This window comes from Melospiza melodia, chromosome 3 (assembly GCF_035770615.1).
Source record: "Melospiza melodia melodia isolate bMelMel2 chromosome 3, bMelMel2.pri, whole genome shotgun sequence".
Taxonomy (NCBI): Eukaryota; Metazoa; Chordata; class Aves; order Passeriformes; family Passerellidae; genus Melospiza; species Melospiza melodia.
In genome coordinates, this window is record NC_086196.1 from 102,736,599 (window position 1) to 102,759,450 (window position 22,852).

General features: G+C 46.8%; 1 protein-coding gene across 3 annotated transcripts; it reads right to left on the bottom strand.

The window, feature by feature from the left end:
* Positions 1-349: 349 nt before the first annotated feature.
* B3GNT2 (UDP-GlcNAc:betaGal beta-1,3-N-acetylglucosaminyltransferase 2) lies at positions 350-16,567 on the bottom strand. 3 transcript variants are annotated; one of them, XM_063152359.1, is made up of 2 exons: positions 16,457-16,567; positions 350-2,773 (listed from the first exon to the last, which is right to left on the bottom strand). In XM_063152359.1, the coding sequence occupies exon 2, from the start codon at positions 2,762-2,764 to the stop codon at positions 1,571-1,573; it is 1,194 nt and encodes a 397-aa protein (XP_063008429.1). In that variant the 5' UTR covers positions 2,765-2,773; positions 16,457-16,567; the 3' UTR covers positions 350-1,570. The 3 variants fall into 3 exon arrangements, with proteins under 3 accessions (XP_063008429.1, XP_063008430.1, XP_063008431.1); XM_063152360.1 differs by lacking the exon at positions 16,457-16,567 and adding an exon at positions 16,020-16,125; XM_063152361.1 differs by lacking the exon at positions 16,457-16,567 and adding an exon at positions 14,795-14,924.
* Between the last annotated feature and the right edge of the window lie 6,285 nt (positions 16,568-22,852).

Here is a 22,852-nt window from a genome sequence, read left to right on the forward strand (position 1 = left end):
CAGGTGAAAAAGCAAAAAAGAGCTGTTGCTGCCAAGTTGTTTCAATCAAAAATTTAAGTGCCAGCTATTCAATCCACTCCTTGACTCCTTTCAATTGCACCAGCAATGGTATTGTACAGGCAATTATTTCTGTACTTACTGTTTGTCCCAAGGCACTTATGTCGCCCTTGCTTTCACCAGAGTTGTCCATCTATTCTAGCACCTAATAAATATTGGGACAGCTGTGACATTTTCTTGATAGTCTGCTACACGAGCTTAGAGAAATCAGTCAAATTAAACCTTTTGTTTCTGAACTCTTGAAATGTAGAGTGCAACTCCTCTACAAGTCAACATGAAGCATTACCAGAAATATTTAAATCACATTTTATTTTTCAAGTTCAAAAATAACAATTAGCTTTATTTACCACGTTACACATCTCAGATTTAAAATATCATGCTCTATTTAAATATCCGAGTGACAACACTATACAAATAAAATGTTACACAAAATATATTTAAGAAAATGTTTTGGTCTTCAATCTGAACAATAAATAGACAGGCACTTCTACATATACAAAGAAAGCGACCACTATTTAGAGTAATTCTCCTAAGCAAGATGTGGAAATAGAGAAGATCTGAGTTTCGAGGACACATGGAACTCTACATGAGGCTTCATGCAAACTTCAGTTTGGTTTGGAGTTCGAAACTCTTGGGATGTGCACAATTCTGGATTCACCGTCGCTTTACAGGAGACCCGAGCCACGCTCTCGAGAAGCATTGTGCAATTTCAGTCATTTCCAGCAAATCAAGCTACCTGATCACATTTAGTGCCCAAACAGAAAACAAGGATTGACCAGAGTAGCTTTCCACACAGATAACATGAGCAATGAGTCAGCTTCAGTATGTAGGCTTGAGGCAGGGCAGCCCTACCTGCCCAGCCATGAAAAAGCCTCATCTTTTTCCTTACACATTTAGCTCTTAGGGGGCATTTCAAGCAGAATTATGGGAGTTTTTGTAAAAAAAAAAAGCTTCATCTAATAAAAGGGTAAATCCTTCAGACACACATATACTTTGCACAAAGGATCATAAGCGAAGGAAAAAAAATACTGTTCCAGGGTGCAAAAGAACTGAAAGCTGTAAATAAAATTTAAAAAACCAAAATTTGAAGTCTTGTAACCGTCGCACATCTAAAAGTAAAACTGCATTCCCCCAATTTGTGTATTTTCAATTTACAGTGGTTTCCACACACAAACACCACTCAAGGGAAAATTATTTTCCACCATCACAATTGATGAAAGATGCATTGTGGTAGGCAATCCCTGTTTCCAGTACAGCTAACCAGTCACTGACAGCTAGTTATAGCCTCCAAGTCTTTTTTAGAATTAAGACCAATATTGAAACATAACGACCACCAGGACCACCAGTGGAAAAGTCAGGACCAAGTCTTCAAGGCATCCCTTCAAATTTTAGTATTACTCTCGATTTCAGAAGTACAGGGAAAAGTTTACAGCAAAAATTCAGCTATTAAACAGAGCTTCAGTGATCCAAACTTGCGAAGTTTTTCAGACTTAAGACACTTATGCACATTACTTTAACAACGTAAATGTGGGTCTTGCAAGCGCGTCCAAATCTTAATCATTTCTTGAGGTTTTCTACTATGCACTAACATTAAGTTTGTGTAGGAACAGATGTTATTTCTGTATTTCTCTTCGATATCAAATGTTTTGAAGCCTTTGTGTTTTTCCGGAGCAAGCCCAAGCTTCTGAAGGCACATTCCAGTATAAACATCATCGATGGGGTAGAGGAGTACCTGCTCAGATGCATTATTCAGTCTCAGTGCCAGATCCCCAGAGTACAGGAAGCCACCGCCTCCTGCGTACGGCGGGTACGAACCTTCATAAACGCTCTCTGGGATGTAGTACTTCAACTTTTTCTCTCTGTGAGGTCCAGCATCTTTGATCACGTCACCTATAAATAAGTCTTTGGCTTTTTCCTTTGTTAAGCTCTTCAAGTAATCCAGGATCTGATTGGTATTCACAAAAACATCATCATCACCCTTAAAAATAAACTGGACATTTGCGCAGCTACTGCTGACCCACTTCAGAAACAGCACCTCTTTCAGAGTCAGATTGAAGAAAGTGTCTCTGTAGTTCCAGAGGAGAATGTCATGGTGCGTGTCACTCTCAAATTTAATCATGTGTGAAAGGTCAGGAAAATGATCCTCTGGTGGGGTCTGCCCTAGTAAGAAGACCCTTCTGACTATCACATCCCCTGATTCTATTTCCTTGCCCCAGGATTCCCTAATTGCTTGTCTTCTATCAAAATGGGGTATAAGTGACTTAATAGCCAGCAGCAGGAAAGGTTTCTGTTCACACTTGTTTGGCTGATCCATTAGCAATGAGTAATTTCTACACCTCAAATAGAGGAGGAAGTCTTTGAATCTGTCTGGCAAGTTTGCAAAGTCACTAACCTCTGAGTGCACCAAGGGGTCAGGGTCACAGGAATTGAGGACACTCAGGTTAGAAACCAAGTTCTCTTCCACAGTCATATTGGAAAGCAAGGACAGAATAGGGTTGTAGAGCAGCTCCAGCTTCTGTTGCTGTTTGTTCCAATAAGCTTTGTGAGGAGTGTATTTCCTCCAGAACTTGCTACGTGGTATAACAACACGGCCTTTTGCATTCTTGTCTTGGCTGCCGCTCCTCGAGACTTCTACAATCACATAAATAAAAATGTTTACCATCATCAGAATTCCCAGCAGCTTTAATCTTCTGCGTCCAACACTCATTTCTCATATCTAGAAATAAATGCAAAAAAAAGATTTTTAGCTTTCTTCACAGCAAGTTCTTGATCTCATTAAAAATGCAAACTACTTTCAAATGCAAGTTAGTAGCCTAAAAACCAAGGTTACCCACACCCCCAAAGAAGCAAAGGCTGATCTGTCTCTAATACACACACATATGGTTTGGGGTTTCATCACCAAGCGGTACAAATGTGAAGTTTCCATTTGCAGCTTAGGAAAGTTACACAGCTTTTCATGGTGAGTCTAAATTAGCCAGCAGTTTCTGCTTCTCATTTAGATCCCCTTTAAACATTTGACTGTATAATAATTAGAATCTGAGCCCTCAGCTTGGCAGACTGAGAAACTTTTTTTTTTTTTTTTGCTAGTAAGGTGAGCTGAAGGGTATAGAATAAATTGCTATATGATAAGGTCAGTTATTTTTAAATTAGGTTTCAAGCTTTTATACTTGCACTCTCACACCTTCCAACTACCTAAGGGGCAGAGCCAAGTTTTAAAGCACACAATCAGTTTCTGATAATTTCACTTGGCTGCTCCTTGGAAGAAAGGCTGACAAAACTTGCCAGCTGCATTGCTGATATTCAGACAGAAGAGAACAAGAACTTGGAATTTTTTTCCCCTTCCAACTGGAAAAAAGGAATTCAAACAGTAAATTAAAGTAGAAGTGTAATTATTACTAGGAAGGAAAAAACCCTGAAAAGAATTAAAAAGGAGAGGTCTCCCATATGTGCAAGACTTGGAACAGCATGTGTATATCTGTCATACGAAAAGTTCCATGATTCACTTTCAGTTTTTACTGGGGGAGAAAATGGATCAATCCCTCTTTCTTCCACAGCTAACAGAATGCAGGTACAATGCATACACCATGGAAACAGTCTGTTCCTCTAGAGCAGTGCCTACCAAACTGTTTACTAGCCCCGGGGTACACCAGTGTACAAGCTCCACAAATAATTCAGAATGAATAAGAAGGTTACAAGGACTATGCTGAAGTCACATACAGAACTCACTGTCAAAGACACTTTCATGAGCCAGGAATATAAATGATTATTGGAAGATCAGAAAAACCTAATGCAATAAAGAATTTGCACTGACTGCTGGAAGCCCAGCTGTGAGCAGTGCCTCAGGCCCTGAGGTCACAGAGCAACAGCAGACAGGGAGGCAGACTGAGAAGTACACCTTGTACTTGCTGCTGTTTTCTTTTTTCCAGCCATCCCCAGACACCTGAACTACACTGACCCTTGGTCTCCTATGGTTTCATCAGTCTCACTTTGTTTTACTACTCAACAAGTTAAACACTGAACTTCTAAAAATTTAGGAAGAAAGCAGCAAGTAAATAATCAGTAATCTTTTTTCTCTTATTTACCCATAACCATTATTAAAACCAAAAGAGGGTGTGTGGGTGTTTTTCTGGAACTGAAATCCAAATCCAAATCCTAGAAAACACGGTCTCCCAGAAAAGTGCCTGTGCTTCCTCAAGTATCATCTGCATATTATCTGTGTATAGGCTCAAGCCAGATCTACTTTATTTCATATTCTACTCTCAGTCAGCTATGAAGTTTCTGTTCTAATTTTAAAGTAGTTTTCCTCTATACCTCAAAGACAAAACCATACTCGTGGTCAGTGCCATCATTTAAGATAAACAGCTGAACTGTTCAGAAAGCCCTGGGTTTGGTCACATAGACTTCAAAGAAACTTCATCCTCCTCTTTAGCTGCCACTAAAACCAGATAAATAAACTAGTTTTCTAAATTTATCTTTCACTAGACACAAAAATACTGGAGAAGGAGCAGTCCCTTGTTTTGTGCTGTTCCACAGAGCTCAGCATGAACATCAGGGCTTCTCTGCCCTGTCCTCAACAGCATTTCCCACTAAGCAACAAATGAGGGGGTATCTGACCTATGATCCCGGGACCCCAGAGACAGCAGGGTGACTGCTCCCTCCTAGGCACAGCCAACAAACAAGAGCTCAGTCAAAGCTTGATTCTCCAGGACATGCAGCACCACACAGCTCAGCTGTCACAGCCCCCAGCTTACCAAGCTGAGAGTATTCAACACCTCTAAGGCATCTGGATACTTGACCTGAGACTCTTCTGACACAATGAAACACCATTTACAAAGAATTTATTTCAAGCACTTAAAAATCCTTCAGTCGACTATGACTGCAATCCCCTGCAGCAAATGAGACAGGGATCTTGGGCAGAAAAATCCCCATTTGCTGTTGGGCTTGGTGGAGCTTTTCAGTCGAAAAAGTACAAGTGTGGTGAGGTGACAGTGGTTCCATCTCACAGAGGACAGTAAATGGTGACAGTGGCTCCATCTTACACAGCACAGTAAATGGTGACAGTGGCTCCATCTCACACAGCACAGTAAATGGTGACAGTGGCTCCATCTCACACAGCACAGTAAATGGTGACAGTGGCTCCATCTCACACAGCACAGTAAATGGTGACACCACCACAAGCAAATACTCACAGCCTCTACCCTGTTCCAGGCTGTGGATCCACAAGCAGCTGAACCAATCTAATAATCTGATGTAAAAGCCCAAGGTAAAACACCCAACTTTTCCACCTCCTTGGAGTCTGACAGAAGCCATGGCCTTTCACTGTAAATACCTTTCTGAGGGCAGGAGTTCTGCTGTATTTTCTAAGTGGGCTGAGTACCACATCCACATTATCTGCCTGCCAAACCCAAGCATTACAAGCCCATTTACTTACTGGGGCTGACAAAAGATAAGATAATCCCTACGACCTGCAGGTATCACACCTACCACCCCACTGGTCCAGGACTAAACTAGCAGGAATCTGGCAAAGCCAAGCTGCAATTCAGGTATCCACCAGACATCACCACCTTCTCTCTTTGCAGAGACTGTAACTGGGCAGACTTGGATGTTCCCATATAACTTCAGTTTAGGGCCTGATATCCCTTGCAGCAGCTGCACATGCAGCACCACTTCTGACAGTGCCAGCAACAGCACGTGCAGTAGTGACACTGCTGCTTCTGAAATGAACTGGTTTAGCTACTTAACACATCACAAGCCATATGGAGTCCTTCTAAACCTCCTGTGAGATGAATCAGTTGTCTAACAGCTCAGCTCTGTTCACTGAGTCAAGAGATTTCTGGACTGAGCAAGAGCAGTTTTGGAGTGAGATGATGCTGAGAGCCCCGGGCTGTTGTAATGAGCCTGTGCTATTTCCAGCTGTAAAGAACTTGAACGCTGTTTATTTTCTAACTGCACACCATCAAAGCTCTTTTCCCCCTCAGAATTACGCAGATTCCCTTTCATAGGACAGCAATTAAGAAAACCTTAAGAACAGGAGAATGTTGAACAGATATCTGTGTTGCCCTTCTGCAGAATCAGAAGGTTACCACTAGAAACAGTCAATGTTTTCTGTGTTCTCCAACCAAGAGCCTGAAACAATGTTCCAGCTGCAGCAAAGTAACCACGATGGCAGCATGCACTCAGAGCATGAGCAACCGCACTGAAATTCAGAGCAGCTGATGTTTGTTTTAACATTATTTTTAATTATTTGCATATACCTGCTTTGCGACATCTTTGAGCATATTATTTAGCTTTGGGAGAAATTCTAATCTTCCAGTATTTTAATACCAAAGGACACCAGTGAAACTCAGGCATGGAATTTCAAGATCCGAGTAAATATAGCAAGACTAGGGAAGGATATGCACATATTTTCCTAAAACACAGCCTAAGGCATAAAGAACTAAAAAGAGTTTGAATAAAGGCCAAAGTAACGTCACGTTCTGTCTCCCACTAGTTATCTTCAGCACATTTTTGTTTAAAAACCCCTCAGAAGTAACACCAAAAAAACCAACACCCCCACATACACATCCAAGAGAACCAATGGTAGTGAGGCATTTCTCTAGTAGTGCTCCTCTGGATTTCTGTAATAAGGTTTTAGAGGGCCAGACTTGCATTTGAGCAATGTTTACTTATGTAATTGAACCTAGTCTGACTTTGTCCAACCATTTTTTTGAATCACTCTCTATTTTCAACTTCTGTGAATTTTCCTGGTTCCTCAACTTTTCCCCACACCAAGAACTTGCAATGACTCACTATTCTATTACCACACAAGCGAGGAACCCTCAGAAAGCACTAATTAATAATTTTAAATGTATGACATTATTTTCTCTATATACATTTACCATACAAGCTACACGATGAACTTTCATCTGTCAGCCCTTCCCCTTGTAGCTGGTCATTTTTGATACGACAGTAACGACAACAAAAAGAAATAATTTAGTACTTTAATTTAGCTCTTTTAAAATTAAGTGGAGATTTTTTTTTTTGGAGTTATAGATCAGTGGATTTTGGTATGAGGTGTAAGCCGTTCTGCACAAAGACTGTGAAGTCATCGAGCACCCCACACAAGGGACGGCTCTCAGAGCAAGACTGCACTTGCAGGCTCTGAGCTCACCCAAGTCACAGCCACAACGGAGCAGAGGGAACATGTTCCAGCAGGGCTCCTCTCCAGCCCCAGCCACGAGTGACCACATTCCTGCACCGGCTCCCCGAGCCAGTCAGCCTTCATTAGGGGAGAGCACCATCCCACAAAGCCGGCCAGGTGCTGGCTGAGGGCAGCTGCTGCAAGAGCAGGGCAGACAGCCCTGTGGGCTCTGGGAGCACTGCCCTCACATCTCTCACGCTGCCACCACCTGCACACAGCAGGGTTTTGTTGTCCCAGTCTTGCTTCTCCAAGCGATCAGATAACTTGCATTGCTCACGGCGGTCACATTCTGGTCAATCTCCAGAAGTTAACTCGTCACAAGCTGCTACAAACCGGTGGGGAAATCCCGACTGCATTCAGGTTCGTGAAATCTTCATAAGAACCCCCAACTCCCTCTCTCTAATACCTACCTGATTTGTGCCCCACACTACTGATGTCAGCTATGTCAGCTTTCAACCGTGCTATTAAAAGACTGAAGAGTTCTTTCACTTACTGCTGAATGCTAAGTTCTGAGGAGCAGAATTCCAGAATCTTCACAGTAAGTTTTACTATGTTTCCTTAAACCATCTGGACTAATATCAGGTCTTCCCCTACCCCTAGTTCCTTCAGCAGAAAAGAGAAGCTACCAGAACATTGCCTTTTAAGGTGTGCTATTTAAAATAACATCTATGAAACAGAAGCTTTGTTGGCTTTATATTGGTGCTTAGAAATACTGCAACAACACCCACAGAGTTTGCAGGGTCATCTTTGCATCAAGTTATCTTTACAAAGTCATTCAACAGTAAAAACTTACTTTTACCTTCTTTAAAATCACCCTCCGTGAAATTCCTGCTTGACAGAACACTTAGAGAAGGAAGAGATACCATTGGCTCACCACTGTCTCTAATTGAACTCTTCCAACCCCAAACCAAACTGCTGAAATCTCCAAACCTTCAACCAGTGTAATCTATTTTTTCAGTCATTTTAAAATAAGTAAGCTACCAGTAAATCATCAGATTATCCCAACCCTGTCTGTATTTTAACTTATTTGCAGGTGTCTCTCACAAAAGCTCTGGATTTGGTTGAGAAAATATTTAAATATGGTGCACCTACTGAATTCACTGCAATTTATACATAAATATTTTTTTAACCTGTTAAAATTAAATCCTTGGATTGGCTGAACGTTCAGTTGCATATTTGAATTCTTGTGTTTCTATAGATGATCAAGGCATATGCAAGAAAAGGCCATTATGAAAAATATTCTGTAAACTCAATCCTGGATTTAATGGATATTCCAGTTTTTCTACTGGTACAGACTACTTGAGTTTGGTCATGGTTTTCCACAGGGATGAACAAGCAATGTAGCTGCACATGTACACCACACCTCCAGAAGTCAATTTAAACAATGGCAGTGTCTCAATAAATTAGTGCATCATGCTAACATCACCATTCTGCACTGGCATGCCTGCAGCCACACTAGACAGCTGTGAAGGTGTTCCTAACTGCTCATAAAAAAAACCTAAACCCTAACTAACAAAAGACTTGTGATAAAAAAGGTTTGGTTTCTTTGTTTAACAGTAAAAATAGTTTGGGTTGTTGGTCTTGTTTTTTTTCCAGTAATTTAGATTTCACACTGACAATCAAGTGCAATATCTCAACTCACTATAAAAATGAATAATAAAGTTTAATATGCCTGTAGTTGAGGGCCTGTGGTAGCAGATATGACCTGTTTTTCCCAATTGGTTAATGCAGAAAATTCCTGTGTCATTCTAAGGTCAGTTCAAGCTTGAGAATGATGACGTTGTAAATTTGTTATGAATAACCCAGAGCTGCCAGCTTCTGCTTTAAGAAGAATTTTAGTTTTCACTTGACAGGCATCAGCTTGAACGAACAGTAAATTATAAAGAATCAAGAGAAGGGGTTTAACCAAGTGTCAGCAGAGAAATATTTCTTGGAACAAAATTAATTGTCATTCATCACATCAATTAGAAGTTGGGGAGCACAGTTCCATGGCAGTTTAAAACAGTTTCAGTCATAGCTGACTCATTCCTGTAATTTATTCCTTCCCCTGCATACATAAGCTGCACAGTCCCATTTACCTTTGCACTGATTTGATTGTGGTGAATCATTTCAGCTAGCTGGAGGACGATAAAGAGCCGACAACAAAGCAGCAATTAGGGTTCAGCCAGCTCCCATCACCCACTGATGTGCTGCACAAACACCAGGAGTGGGGCAGGAGAACGGGAAGGCTCACACAGGCCAGGCCACAGCAGAGCCCAGCTGTCACCAGCCTCAGCGTTCATGGACCAGCACACTGCTGCTGCTTCCCACCTTCATCCAGCCATATTCCCACTGTCACCAGCCTCAGCTTTCATGGACCAGCACACTGCTGCTGCTTGCCACCTTCATCCAGCCATATTCCCACTGTCACCAGCCTCAGCTCTCATGGACCAGCACACTGCTGCTGCTGCTTCCCACCGTCATCCAGCCATATTCCCACTGTCACCAGCCTCAGCGTTCATGGACCAGGACACTGCTGCTGCTTCCCACCGTCATCCAGCCATATTCCCACTGTCACCAGCCTCAGCTCTCATGGACCAGCACACTGCTGCTGCTGCTTCCCACCTTCATCCAGAGCTCCCTCGGGCAGGGCCCGACACAACCAGCACTGCTGCCCCAGAGCACAGAGAGCCGGGGCCACCCATTCCACCACAGAGTGCACCCCGGGCCCGAATTTCTCTGGCACTTTCTGTATCCAGGTCAGGGGCAGTGACCCACCCACACCTGCTGTTTGCCCTGGCGTTCCTTTCAGCTGCACCTTATCAGCCCATAATTACTAGAAAGCCAAGGAAGTGGATAATGAAGCACATTCCTGGCAGACACCCCGTGCTTGGATCAGTGCTAGTTCTGGTGAGAAAGAATGGATATAACACACTGCAAACCTGACTGATGCTTTCAGCAGGCATTTAAAAAGAGGAAGTCTGCAGGACAGACACTCTCTTACTTCTTACTTTTGTGCTGTATTTGAAATACAACTCATCATTTAGAAACCTATGCAAAATGCAGATAACTATGATTTCCACAAACAGGACAACTCATCTGCTCCTGATCTTTTCCAGTTTAAAGATAAAACCAGTAATTAATCCTGCCTTAACTATATTCCAACCACCTTTATGTCTGCACAGAGAGCAATCATTATTTAGCCAACTAAAAAAACCATCCTTCAAGCACCATACCTCAGGCCATCAAAATTCTACCTCTGCTGTCTCCTGCGCACCGTAGACACAAAACACACTACTAAAAACTGTTTCAAAAACAGGAACAGTGTAACTTGGAACAGCTGATGAAGTCAACACCTACCCCTGGTTACCACTGTCCTTTGGGGTTAAAAATAAACGCTGGGTTTCAATTTAACTTCCCCAAACTGCTGCCTTTGTGTGATGGGATACACAACTGGGAGGGTAAAATTCCCAGCCATATTCCCTGCCAGTGCTATGTGGTTACTCAAGAAGTAAATCCAAACCAAATTCATACTGAGAATATTCATCTCAGAATTCTGGGATCTGCCTCTGAACCTACAGTACCGTGTGGAGCTAAACACGCATTGAAGAATGCAAAACCTACTATTTTAAAATGCAAATACGTGAAAAATACTTTTTCCTTCAAGTGGGTTTGGTTTCAGGTGTAATTAACATTTACAGGAAAAGTTCTTAATCTTTCTGAATAATTCATTTAAAGTTCAGAAAAATCAGTGGAGTTGTAATCAGAGAAGTTCATTGTCTTCCTTCAAAGCTGTAAAACCTAAGATACAGATCTCGTTCCTGCCTACCAAGTTTATGGAAAAGGGAACAATTTCTCCAGCAGCTTTAGGCAGCTAAAGATGCATATAAGTATCAGGAGGATTTTGTAAAGGATCTTTAAGCCGGCTAGGCAGCTAACTCCGGTTTTGTTAACAGCAGATAAGCATCTAACCCGATTAGAAACTTCTACATCCCAGTAGCACCTTCTGTACCTGTTACCTGCACACCAAAGTGAGCATCCACAAAGCTTGAGAGTGGTTTGAGAATCAACTTAGGGCTGCTCTGCACGGGTTTTAATTGTTTTTATTCAAAAGCAGATCAACAATAAGTTTGCAACAACAATTTCCATCCCAAAGACAGCAGTGTCTAACTTTCAAATACCAGACTGAAAAATATAATTGCTCAAGTGAGATAAACCAGCACTACATTCAGGATTCAGTCGGGCATTCAGCAGCAGCTCTCCTTAAACTCAGTTAAAAGGATTCCACCCTTTCCCAGGCCATGAATTCCTATATTTACGTGGCTCACTGTGTTACACTATGTATATCCCTGAAGACAAGCAAACAGAAGAGGTTATTTCTCAACTCGCTTATTTCCTCAATTCAGTTCACCGCCCAGCTGCATGAACAGCTACACCAGCACACGGCTGCGAGCACAGGCACTGCTCCAGCCCCCGAAGTGCTCCGGGATACAGAAACATGCTCCCGGGATCCAGCACACAGCTCCACACCTCGGGGGGCACACAAACCGTGAACTCTCCTGTAAATCCCATAGCGATACTCACGTCGTCTGCCGCTTCATAAAGCGCTGAGCCTCGGGGAATTACCCTTTTATGGGGGAATTAGTCATTCCCAGCCACAAGTCAAGATTTCTTGCTCATTTGATCCAGATAGCTGGCTTACAGCTGAAGGGATTTGGTCAATTCACTCTCAAGACTAACTCTTCTGAGTGTGCTTAAGATGAAGCAGCTGCTAAATTTCAGAAGTTATTTTCAAAGACGAACAAAACTGTCTCCAAATTAAATGCTTTTCAATTCTTTGCTGTATTTCTCCTAAACAAAGCTTTCTTAACCAACTGCTGATGGAAACTGTTTCATCAATTCTCCCATGAAAACTCTCAGCACCGCACCCATCACACACAGGAATTCTTTTCCTTACTTAAATGCTAATTGCCTCTCACGAGGCACCAATTCAATCATTCTTCTGCACAGTTCATCACAAGACAGTTTAATGATCCAGTCTTTCACCGGGTTTTACACGAGCTGGAAACTGGGGGAGGTTTATACTTAGGCACTTTTGAAATCCTAAAAGGCTCAAGGAAATGAGGAGGAAGATACAGGCAAAGAGCAGGGTCGAGTCCCGGGTACCTGTCGGTGCTTCCTATGTAAAAGCAAAATGTGACTGGACAGGTCTGACATTTATTCCACAACTTTTGGTCAGTGACTTCTTCACTCTATGCTAAAACGACAGGAAGAGCCTGTATTTCATCACCCTATTTTCTTTCTTTTTTTGCTGTTTTTTAAGCAGACGAAGGGTGCTTGCTTACATAAAGGGATACAACAGTGAACTGATAAAAACATCTAAATATATCTCTGTGGGGTCAGGACATGGCAGAACAGGGATAACACATTAGGAATTCTTGTGAACCGCACTCACAGGCACACATTCTTCTCCAAACCACATGAAGCACTGTCCCGTGCAGGACTCCAATGATCCCTGTGGGGATCCCTGCTCCAACTATGATTCCATAATAAGCACTCACATGAACACAGCCCATGACACACCAGAAACATCAAACACTAATCCCATGACTGCACATGCACCCAATGACCCAACCTTCTTCCTAAATTAACTGTTAACATTCTGGTTAAAAATGTGTTAGGGACTAATATTGCATATACCTGAAAAAAAAAAAAAAAAAAAAAAAAAAAAAACAACCAACTTTTAAGTTTGAATTTTAAAAGGAAATTCATCCTATTTGATTCAAAATTACTGCTGCATTTCTACCATAGAGTAATAGAAAATGTAATAAAGAGATATACTAAGGAAAGTATCCCAAACCAACAACCTGTGAGAGGGCCTTCAAGAAACATTAACAGGAAAACAAGAAGTTCTTAATATTTTTATGAAATATGTGGTTTTTTCTATATTCTGTGCATTTTACAGAAAAAGTTCACTCCTGCCCATATCTTCCATCCACCCTGTCTATGGCCTATTCTTGGCAAGTTGGAGAATTACACACTTTAGGCTCTACCTACAAGAAACCTCCCAGCTTCTACTATGCAGACTGCAAATTCTTCAAAAAGAAGCAATTTATGGTTTTGATACTGCAGGAAACTTAACCAAATCCAGTAAAAGATGAAGATCTGGAATGTCAGCCTGGTGCATTTCCAGCAGAGCTGCTTTAGTCACTTGGCAGCACAAGGCACAAGTCTGACAGCACACAGGAAAAGTCCACCAAGTAACCAGCTCTGAGAAGTTTCACAACCCGCCTGAAGTCAAGATTTTGCAAGACCATCTGACACATTTGTCAAAAATTCAGTGATCTGCGGAGAAAGAACAAGGTACCAAAGAGCTTGGTTGAGGATTGGAATTGATACTGTCCAATTATTTCCTGTCCTCTGGTTAATTTGGAGCAATATGACCATCCAGGTGTTGGTCAAGTGCACCGATGAGAAGCCAGCCCTGTTTCCTGGCTGCTGTGACAATGACAATATCGGCTGTGGCGGGAGACACGATCACATCCTATGTTGCAAACACGATCGGCACTGACACAGCCTTTTGTCACTACCATTCTTCCCTCTTTCAAGTGGAATTACACAGCCAACAGGAAAAACAAAGCCGGATCCACTGTGAATGTAGCTGCACCAGGTGGCAGTAAAATGACAATTCCTCGGAGTCTCGGCACTCACAAGTCGCCATGGAGCAGCACTCCTCCGAGAGGCTTGGTTCTCCAAGGAATCTTTGCCAGGGCAGGCAAGAAGATGACGACTCAAATCCTGCTTTTTTCCTCCCCCTCTATATACTCTGTGACTTATTCATACAGACAATTGCCCAGATTTGCCAGCACAGAATACAACACACACTTTTATCCACTCTCATTTCTCATCAAATGCTGCTTTTTCTCTGAGCAAACAGCACTGCTCCACTGATCTCCTCAGCAGCATCTTCATTACTCAGAAGTATTTTTAAAAATTCAGGATCAGCTTCCAGGCAATAATAATAATTATTTTGACTACCAGTGACAGTGTGTTGGTTAGGAACAAGCTCTGGGGAGATTAGTGAGCTTTACCTATTATGAAACAGGGCACCAGGCAGCCAGCTAGCACTCCCAGCCATCTAAAGCATGACCTTCAAAACAAGTCCCTTCAGCCGTGCTACCTTGCTGCATTTTCCTCATCGTGGGGAAAAGAAATGAGCACAAATCCAAGCAAACCCCCTTACAGGTGACAAGGTGACAGAATTACTTTAAATCCATTCTACTTTTTTATGCTCTCTCCGTAGGTTCCCTACAGCCATACAGCTCGGTACTGCACAACATCTCCTGTAGAAAGTCACACGTTCAAAGCAAGCAGCAAAACCAGGGTTTCTTTTAAGCCAAAATACTTTGACTCTGTCTGACAATATTACATTTTTAGGTACAAGACAGAGATTCTGTATTTTAATCCACCTCCACAGCAGTGTTGTTTTTTTAAAGATACCTGTCTTCTCGAGTCGTTTACAGCCTCGGGAAGGAAAAAAAAAAAAAAAAAGGAAAAAGAAAAAAACCAAACCATTACAAATTAGATCTGCCGAATGAGAAAAGCTGATTCTCCGTTCCGTTTCCTCCACGCATTTCGTAACAGCTCAGCGCTCACTGAGCTCCTCGGGTGCTTTCTCAGGCAGCACGGCTGGTTCCCGGGCGGCAGGGCAGCCTGTGCCAGCAGCGTGGGCTCCCATCCGAACCGAGCCCCGAGCGTGCCACTCACCCGAGTGCCACCGGCCGCCCCCGCCCCACCCTCGGTGACAGCACCCGAGCCTGCCGCCAAAGCGGAACTGCAACAAGAACACGAAACGGCTTCGAGCACCTTGGGAAGGGAGCTGGATTCCGGGCTGTCTCTCTCTGTAAGACGGTGAACAAGAATTTACCAGAAATTCCCTCAAAGGACAACGCTATAATCATGTTTCCTCAATAACTCGCAGATGACATGTCCAGCATGTAATTTTGTGCACGCATCTTTCTACGGCTAGACTAAACTTCTTGTGTGCCCAAACCGAGTCTTTCTGTCCAAAATGTATTAAAATTAAAAAAAAAAAAAAAAAAAAAAGGAGGGAGGGAGGGAGGGAGAAAATCCCACAAGGAAAAAAAAAAAAAAAAAACAACAAAAAAAAACCACGTAAGTTCTTATTTTGCACAGTTAAAACTAACCATGAGTATTTAATAATCAACCCCAACAGCACTGAGCATTTTGGGAAGCCGGATTAAAGGGTTACTCAAGTAACTTTCACCACAAATTTTTGCAGGATGACGAATGAGTCGCGAGCTGCAGTTTAGCCACAATCCCTGCGAGTAACCTGAAGTCCCCTCCTGACGGGGCACAGGATGCGTCAGGAAGTTTGACGGAAAAAGCATCACCTCGCGAAGGAGCACATATATTCAGGAGGCGAACTCCAGCAAAAACACCGCTTTCTCCCCTTTCAGGTGCACCAAAGCCCATATTTTAGCGCCGCTGCTTCAGCACTGCACGCTCCAGGATCCCGAGGCGGATGTTGATCATTAACCCGCTGGGCGGCAGCGGGCTGCGAGGTGACCCCAGGAGCGCCGCGAGTGTCCCCGCTCCGCTCTGTCCCTCCCCTCCCGCCGGGAGCGACTGCAGAGCCCCGGCACTGCCGCAGCCCCACGGCTCGGGCTCGCTCCGGAAAAACCTCGCGGCTCCGGCAGCCCCAACGCCGCCTCCCCACGGTTACATGAACGAACTAAAATAAAACCTAAAGAAAAAAATTAAAAAGCGAGAACAAACATACGGTGGGCTGAGCTGGCCTGAGTTTCATCCCTGCCCGGCAGACTGCGCCTCTCTCCCGCCGCTCCGGCTGCAACATGTGCCGGCTGCCCGCGCTGCCGGGCAGGGACTCCGCGCCCATGTGCTGTGACCCCACCCCGCCGCCGCCCGTCCCCTCCCAGCCGGGGAAAGGGAAAAACCCGGCCCCAAAAACCCCCCGATTCACACCTCCGGCCGTTCGCCCCCGCGCCGCCAGCTCACAGCGGTCGCTACGCAAACAACCGAGAGGCGACGGGCAAGGAAAACCTCACGACCGCACGACGAGCACGGGAGGCAAAAATTAAGTTAAAACCCGGGGTTTTTTCGCCCTCCGTCCCTCCTCAGCCGCTCCGGCAGCGCCGATCCCCGCCGGCCCGCGGGGGCAGCGCTGGCGGGGGCGGCAGCCGAGGCCCCCGCCCGTACCTTGCCAGGCTGCCGCGGGGCTCCGCCGGGGTTCTTGCTGCCGCCGCCTCCGCATCCACCATGCTTTGTCCGGCCGCGGGCTGCCCTCGCCGCGGGCTCCCACCGCCCGGCCCCGGCCCGCCGCCCCACCACGGCCCTGGCGGCTCCGCTCCGCCGGCCCCCGCAGCAGGCGGGGGCTCCGCACCTGAGGGCGATGCCGGGGCGGCGCCGAGGCGGCCGCGGAAGGGCTCGTCCCCCGTCCCCGCGGGACGGCGCGCACCCCGCCGCTGTGTCCTCAGGGCCGGCCGCGCCTGAGGTGCGCGGCTGCGGCGGGCGGAGCGGAGCCCGGGCCGCGGCGAGGAGGCGGAGGCGGCGGCGGGGGCGGCGGAGCGGCGGCGGGGCGGGGGCGCGGCCGGGCAGCGCCTCTCACTTGTTGCCCTGTGGCGGAGCTCCGCGCGCGCGCCCCGCCCGCCTCCCCGCCCGGCGCCGCCGCGCGCCGCAGGGGGCGGGGGCGAGGCGCTGAGCGGCGCGCGCCGGCCCCGCCCCCCGCCCGGCCGCCGGCGCCGCGGGTTGGCGGAGAGCGAGGCGCGCGCCCCGCAGGGCCGGGCGGGGCAGCGTCCGGGGGGTCCCCGCGCGCGCCGGGCCGTCCCTGCGGTTGGCGGCGGCCGCGCCCTGAGGGGACCGCGCGGGCGGGCGGGCCTGGAGCGGTCCCGACCCGGCAGGACGCGGCGTTCGCCCGCCGCCTCCGAGCCCAGGCTGTAGAACTGGGAGGCATTTACCGCAGGAAAGGTGTCTGTGTTCATGAGGAGCGAGGGGAAAGGGGCAGACGCCGCTGCCTTGCCCTGTCCGCCTTCCAGCCGGGCCAGGGGCTGCTCTCTCCCTGTGGGAACGGCCCCGCACCGGGCACCCTCCTCCTAAAGGTGGCCGCAGTGCCAGCCGGCTCCTGAGCCAGCCCCGGTGCCAGCCGGCTCCTGAGCCAGCCCCGGGTGCTGTGTCCCTCTACACGCCGCGGGTCCCCGGCCATTCCCTCAGGACAGTTTCCCCTCGTGTTTTTTTCCACACGGCCTCACGTGAAAGGGGAAAACCCCTCAGCTCTGCTGAGAAACGCCGTGCTACATCACTTTTTAATGTTTCTTCTTCAAAGAAACATTGTTCCTTGCACCTGGCTCAGCTTTTCGTGGAAGTCTTCAAAGATTTTGCTGGAGAGTTCAGGGAGGAGAAGCAAAGGGGGTTTTTAGGCTGTCAAGGCTTCCCTTAGTCAAGAAGTTCATGAGAATTTCCGATTTTGGAAATTCGCCTCGCAGTGATACTGAATCGTGCATGACTCATTCATTAGTAACCTCTTTTGTTGTTGTTGTTTGCTTACTTGCTAGGTTGATGAGCCTACAAATGCTAGCCAGACGTCCCAGTGGAAACAAACCAAAGGAAACTCTCAAGAACCCGGGGTGCTTACTGGAATAAAACATAGAAATGTGTGCTGCTGCAGCAAAGAGGGCACATCTTATCGTGGACAGATCAATAGCAACCAGCAGACAGATTTACAGTTCCCACAGACTGTGAACCTCTCAGCTTTTCGTCCTTCCCTGGATGAAAATGAACACATGCCATTTGTTCCTATTTTTAGCACCTGCATTCTCAATCCAGTATAAGGAGAGGCCCGACCAAAGGAATTGTCTCAATGTCACCTGGCACAACCACTTAAAAATTGTTTTCATTGCAAAGGGAGGGGTAAGTATGTCCCTGTGATCCATGAAAACACAGGTTGTTCACTTCCATTTTACAGCACTCATTTTCAACCAGCATTCAGCAGCTGGTGTGCACAGCCCTAAACACAACCAGTTTGGGAAGCAGCATCAGTACCCACTGCACATCCCCAGCTCCCCATACTCTGTGTGTCAAATATGGCATGCCAATAGGAAAGCTGCTGCAAGTCTCTTGGAGCTGCTCTAAAACCTTCACTGGGAGTCTGGAAGGAACGTCCCCATTCACAGTGCATTGGTAGGGACGTTGCATATTTCATCCCTCTTCAAATATTTATATATGTGCTTCACGTTTGAGTAAAGCTGTCCTTTTCATCAGAGCGGGAAGATTACAGCAAAGGGAGGAATTACCCTAAATTGGCAAACATCGTTGTCTATTAAAGTAACACAAGGGTTTGAGAGGAGAATTGAGTGTCTGGCAGCCAGGAGCTTGGCTCCACTGCACAGGAGATTTCATAATTATATGTTTTGAGATCAACTGTAAAAAAAAAAAAAATAACAACAAAAAGCCAAAAATCAACTAGAGCAGTGTATCCCATGACTCTGGGTGCTGAGGAGCCTGGAAAAACACGTTGAAGCTAAAAGGGTTGGTCAATGCTGAAATGGTCTGCTGCCTTTGGGGGAAAGGCATTTCTCCCTCCTCCCAGTCCCACACCCAGGCCCTGCCTGCTCCTCTGTAATCAGAGCTGGTCACGGGGCTGCCTTTGGGACCTTCACGGAGGGGGGAGGTGTTTTAATACAAATATATTCCTTGATCCACTCAGCAGCCAGGCCTCAACAGTTGTCTGAAAGCAGGAAAAATACCTGGAACCAACGCTGGCATTGCCCACAGCACATTTCAAACCACTGCCTGGCTGGGATGGCCCTGCTGTGCTCAGAGCAGCTGTGCCCTAAAAACCCCAGGGAAGGTGAGGTGGGGGCTCATTTTGCAGCCCTGCTCTCCCAAGCAGATCACTCAACCTTCCCTGGATCCAAATCCATGCAAAGTCCCAAGCCCCGGGATGGTTCTCACCTGGTGCTGCCAATTTACAGGTCAGCAGGGACCACATCTCAGCACAGATGTGCAACCCCTCCTGGGTGGCTGCTTGTGTGAGGTGAAACCAAGGGAGGCCTGGAAAATGTGTGGGTAAAGCTGTTGTGCAGTTTGCTTCCATGGAAGCAGAAGCAGGGTTTCCATGTTTCAGGTCTGTAAATCCAAGTTTTGTGACAGACACAACAGTAAATCATTGCACCTTTTTTTTTTCCCCCTCCTGAGAAAGAGAGCAAATCCTTTTGACTGCAGCAGCTTTAATTTGGTCTGAATCTGGAATAACATTTTTGGTGCATATTCAAAAGCAGCACCTTCACTCAGCATCATGATGCAAGTGATGAGATGCAGTGTACAGCCCAGAGCAGCAAACATTTCCCAGGAGCTGGGTACTGGGAAGTCTCAGGGCATCCGTGTCACATCACTTGGTGACAAATTCTTGTTGCCCGAGTTTTTTCATAGGTAGCATGGCATGCACAGCAGCCAGAAAAGAGAATCTTTTAAAAGATTCAACTTTTTAAATCAAGTTCAAAATAGTTTCTGGGATCTTGTTTAGTTTGGTTTTGGTTTGGAGGATTTTTGTCGGTTTTGGGGTGGGTGTTTGTTGGTTTCTTTTTTTTTTTTTTTTTTTCCCCAAGCTATTTATTCAGAGTATTTGGGTTCACTGTAATAAAAGCTGACCTGAGGACTGCTGCGTTTACATCAATGGAAGCGAGTTATGTACATTGGCCTTTTCTCTAACATTTGCCTGTTAATTAATAATTGGTGCATTGCCAGGAGCAAAGGAGAAGTAGGAATGAGATTCAGGTTATAAAATCTTCAAGGTTATCTCGCCGTCCCTGCAGCAAGGCAAGAGCGAGAGGGGCGGGACGGAGCCGAGGTGCTGAGAGAAGGGGACGGGCCCAAGGCCACTCGCCCCAGGGCCCGTGTGCTGCATTCCCGGGGGAGCCACATCCCAGCACTCCCGGAGCTGCGGGCACGTCCTTCCCAGCGAGGGAGAGCAGCAGGAGCAGGAATTTCCCTGTCTGCTGCCGGGATTCCCGGTACCTGCCTGCAGCCACCCTTGGGAACTGGCTCGTCCCCCACTGCTGCTCAGCGCGGGCAGAAACACGGAGCAGCTGCTTTCCCTGAGTCTGGCTTGGCTGGCAGTGGCTGACATTATGGAAGTGCTTGTCCCAGGGCCCTCACACTGTGTCCAGGCAGTGGCTGAATTCTGGAAGTGCTTGTCCCAGGGCCCTCACATTGTGTCGAGGCAGTGGCAGATCTTATGCAAGTGCTTGTCCCAGAGCCCTCACACTGTGCCCAGAACATGCACCCACATCTCTCAGCCCTTGCTCCAAAATGTGCTCCCACCCCTGTGCTGAAAACGCCGCAGGCACACAGGTACTGAAGCACCTCCTCCCCACCTGTGAGGACTCTCTTGGCTCTCCTGAGTCAAAGCCCTTCCATAAGGCCAGGACAGCTGGAATTCATTTTCTGAGCTGGACCGAAGCCTATCCAGGATACCGATCTGCCTGATTTTGTGGACAGATTGGTTGGCTAGAGGACACATGGAGAGCACAGGACAAACCTGAGCATGCTTCTGTGACCAAAGGGGATGAGAACAGGAGATAGGAGGCTAAAATTTAAATAATGACTAGAGACTAAGGATTGTAGCATGCAAGAACTTCAGCAGCAGTAAAAAAAAAAAAAAAAAAAAAATTAAAAGCAAAGGTGACATGCAATTCAAGCTGGAGCATCCCCTTTCCTCCAGGAATGAACCTGGTTTTTCCCACCCATAAGTTTGAGCCTGGAATTCAGACAAGCAAAGAGCCTTTCCCAGGGTAGGCAGGGGCTGTCAGCAAGGTTTGCCAGCAGCATGAGCACAACATTTCAGTGGTCTCCTCACACAGTCATCTCCCCACCCTCTGCCCCTGCCACACAGGCCAGCCAGCACAGCAGGTGCTACAGGGGCCTTCTGCTCCACTTCCCCTTGCTTTTGGTGAGCTGGGGGAGCTGTGGCTGGCAGGTTGAGCTTTGGCAAAACCACTCAAGTCAAAGAGATTGTCACATGTGCTTCAGACCAACACTTTTTCTCCTCTGGAGCATTGCGGCTTTGCTCTTGCAGGCACAGCAGGACAGGACAGAGACTGTGGAAAGAAAGGTGCCCCTATTGTGCTGTGTGCTGCCATTTGCAAGCTGTGGGCAGAGCTGCACTGTGCTGGTATTGATTCACATTTGCCAAGAATAATTACTCCTGAGCTGCTTGGATTCAAATCAGTTTCCCTGCTCTGGAAGGACGTACCTGCCTTTTTCAGACACAGGCTGCAGTAACTAGCATTCTTTGCCTCCATGTGGGGCTGCCTTTCTCTGCAGACACAAGGCAGACACAGCAGTGCAGAGGGCAGGATGCCAGAGGATGGGGAAGAATCCACTTGAAATTCAATTTCTATTGTAGCAGAAACTGGACAATAATTATTTTGCAAAAAACAAAAAAGGCACCTGCTCCATACAAACCATCTTTTTTTCCTGGAAACATTAGCTCCTTGCACTTCTCCTTACCTCTGTTCAGGGGCATCCCACTGCATTTTGCAGCAAGACCTGAAGAGCTGCAGAACTGAAAAAGCTCCAGCCAAGACTCTTCAAATGTGAAAAGCCAAAGTCACTTTTCTCCTTTGTTTACACCTAGGAAAAAGTGTACTGGACCCACTTCAGCTGAACCCCTTCTGCTTGGCTTTTACTTTTTAGCAGATGCAGTTTTAAGCACAGCAAAATCCCAGATGAGGGAAAACTGCCAGTCCTCACATGTCACGTAGATTTTTCCAAAGCATCTTGATTTCAGGCACCTCCTGGATGAGACTCCTTTGGACTGTCACAGTGCCAGCTTGGGTAGCTCCAGTTAAAACCAGCCCTGGGAGGGTGCTGGCATCCAGGCTGGCTGATTCTGGGTGGCAAAGGAAGCTGTGCCAACACCGTGTGCAGGAGGTTTGCCAAGACACTCCCAGCCCTGGGCAAAGCTCTCAGCTTTGGGCACAGCTGCTCCCACAGTGAGATCTGCTCAGCCCACGGGAGCTGCACACCAGTGGCAGAGGCACTGTGCCACCAGTGCCTGCTGCTCCTGGCTGAGGGCTCCTTCTCTGGGTGGCAGGAGCAGAGGGGTCACCAAAACCAGGGTGGAGAGAGTGCTTGGGCTCATTTATATATGGCAGCGTTGGGGTGGGACCTGCCTGGGCTGTTGTGGAGCACCCTGCAAGGCACTCACGAGGCTCTATCCAGAAGGGGATTTGTGCCAGCCCTGTGGGCTCTCTGACAGGAGAGCAGTTACAAGCCCAGGGTGCAGAGACCTGTCCAGCACGCTGGAGCCCAGCCTGGGGCCTCACTCCCAGCTCCCTGTCCTGCACCACCCCGCTGCCGATGGCTTCTTCTGCCAGCCAGGCGCTCATGACTCACCTCGTTTCCCCCAAGACCTGCACTGTTCTCCTGTGACCATTTCAGGTGGATTTGTGCTCCTAAAAGCCACCCCAGAGGCCACAGGCTGCTTGCCATGCCTCAGTGCTGACTTAGGCACACTCACACATTACTGCCCAGCCACCCAGGTGCAGGATGTGGCCCCCAGCGCATCAGAATTACAACAGATCAAAGCAGCAGATC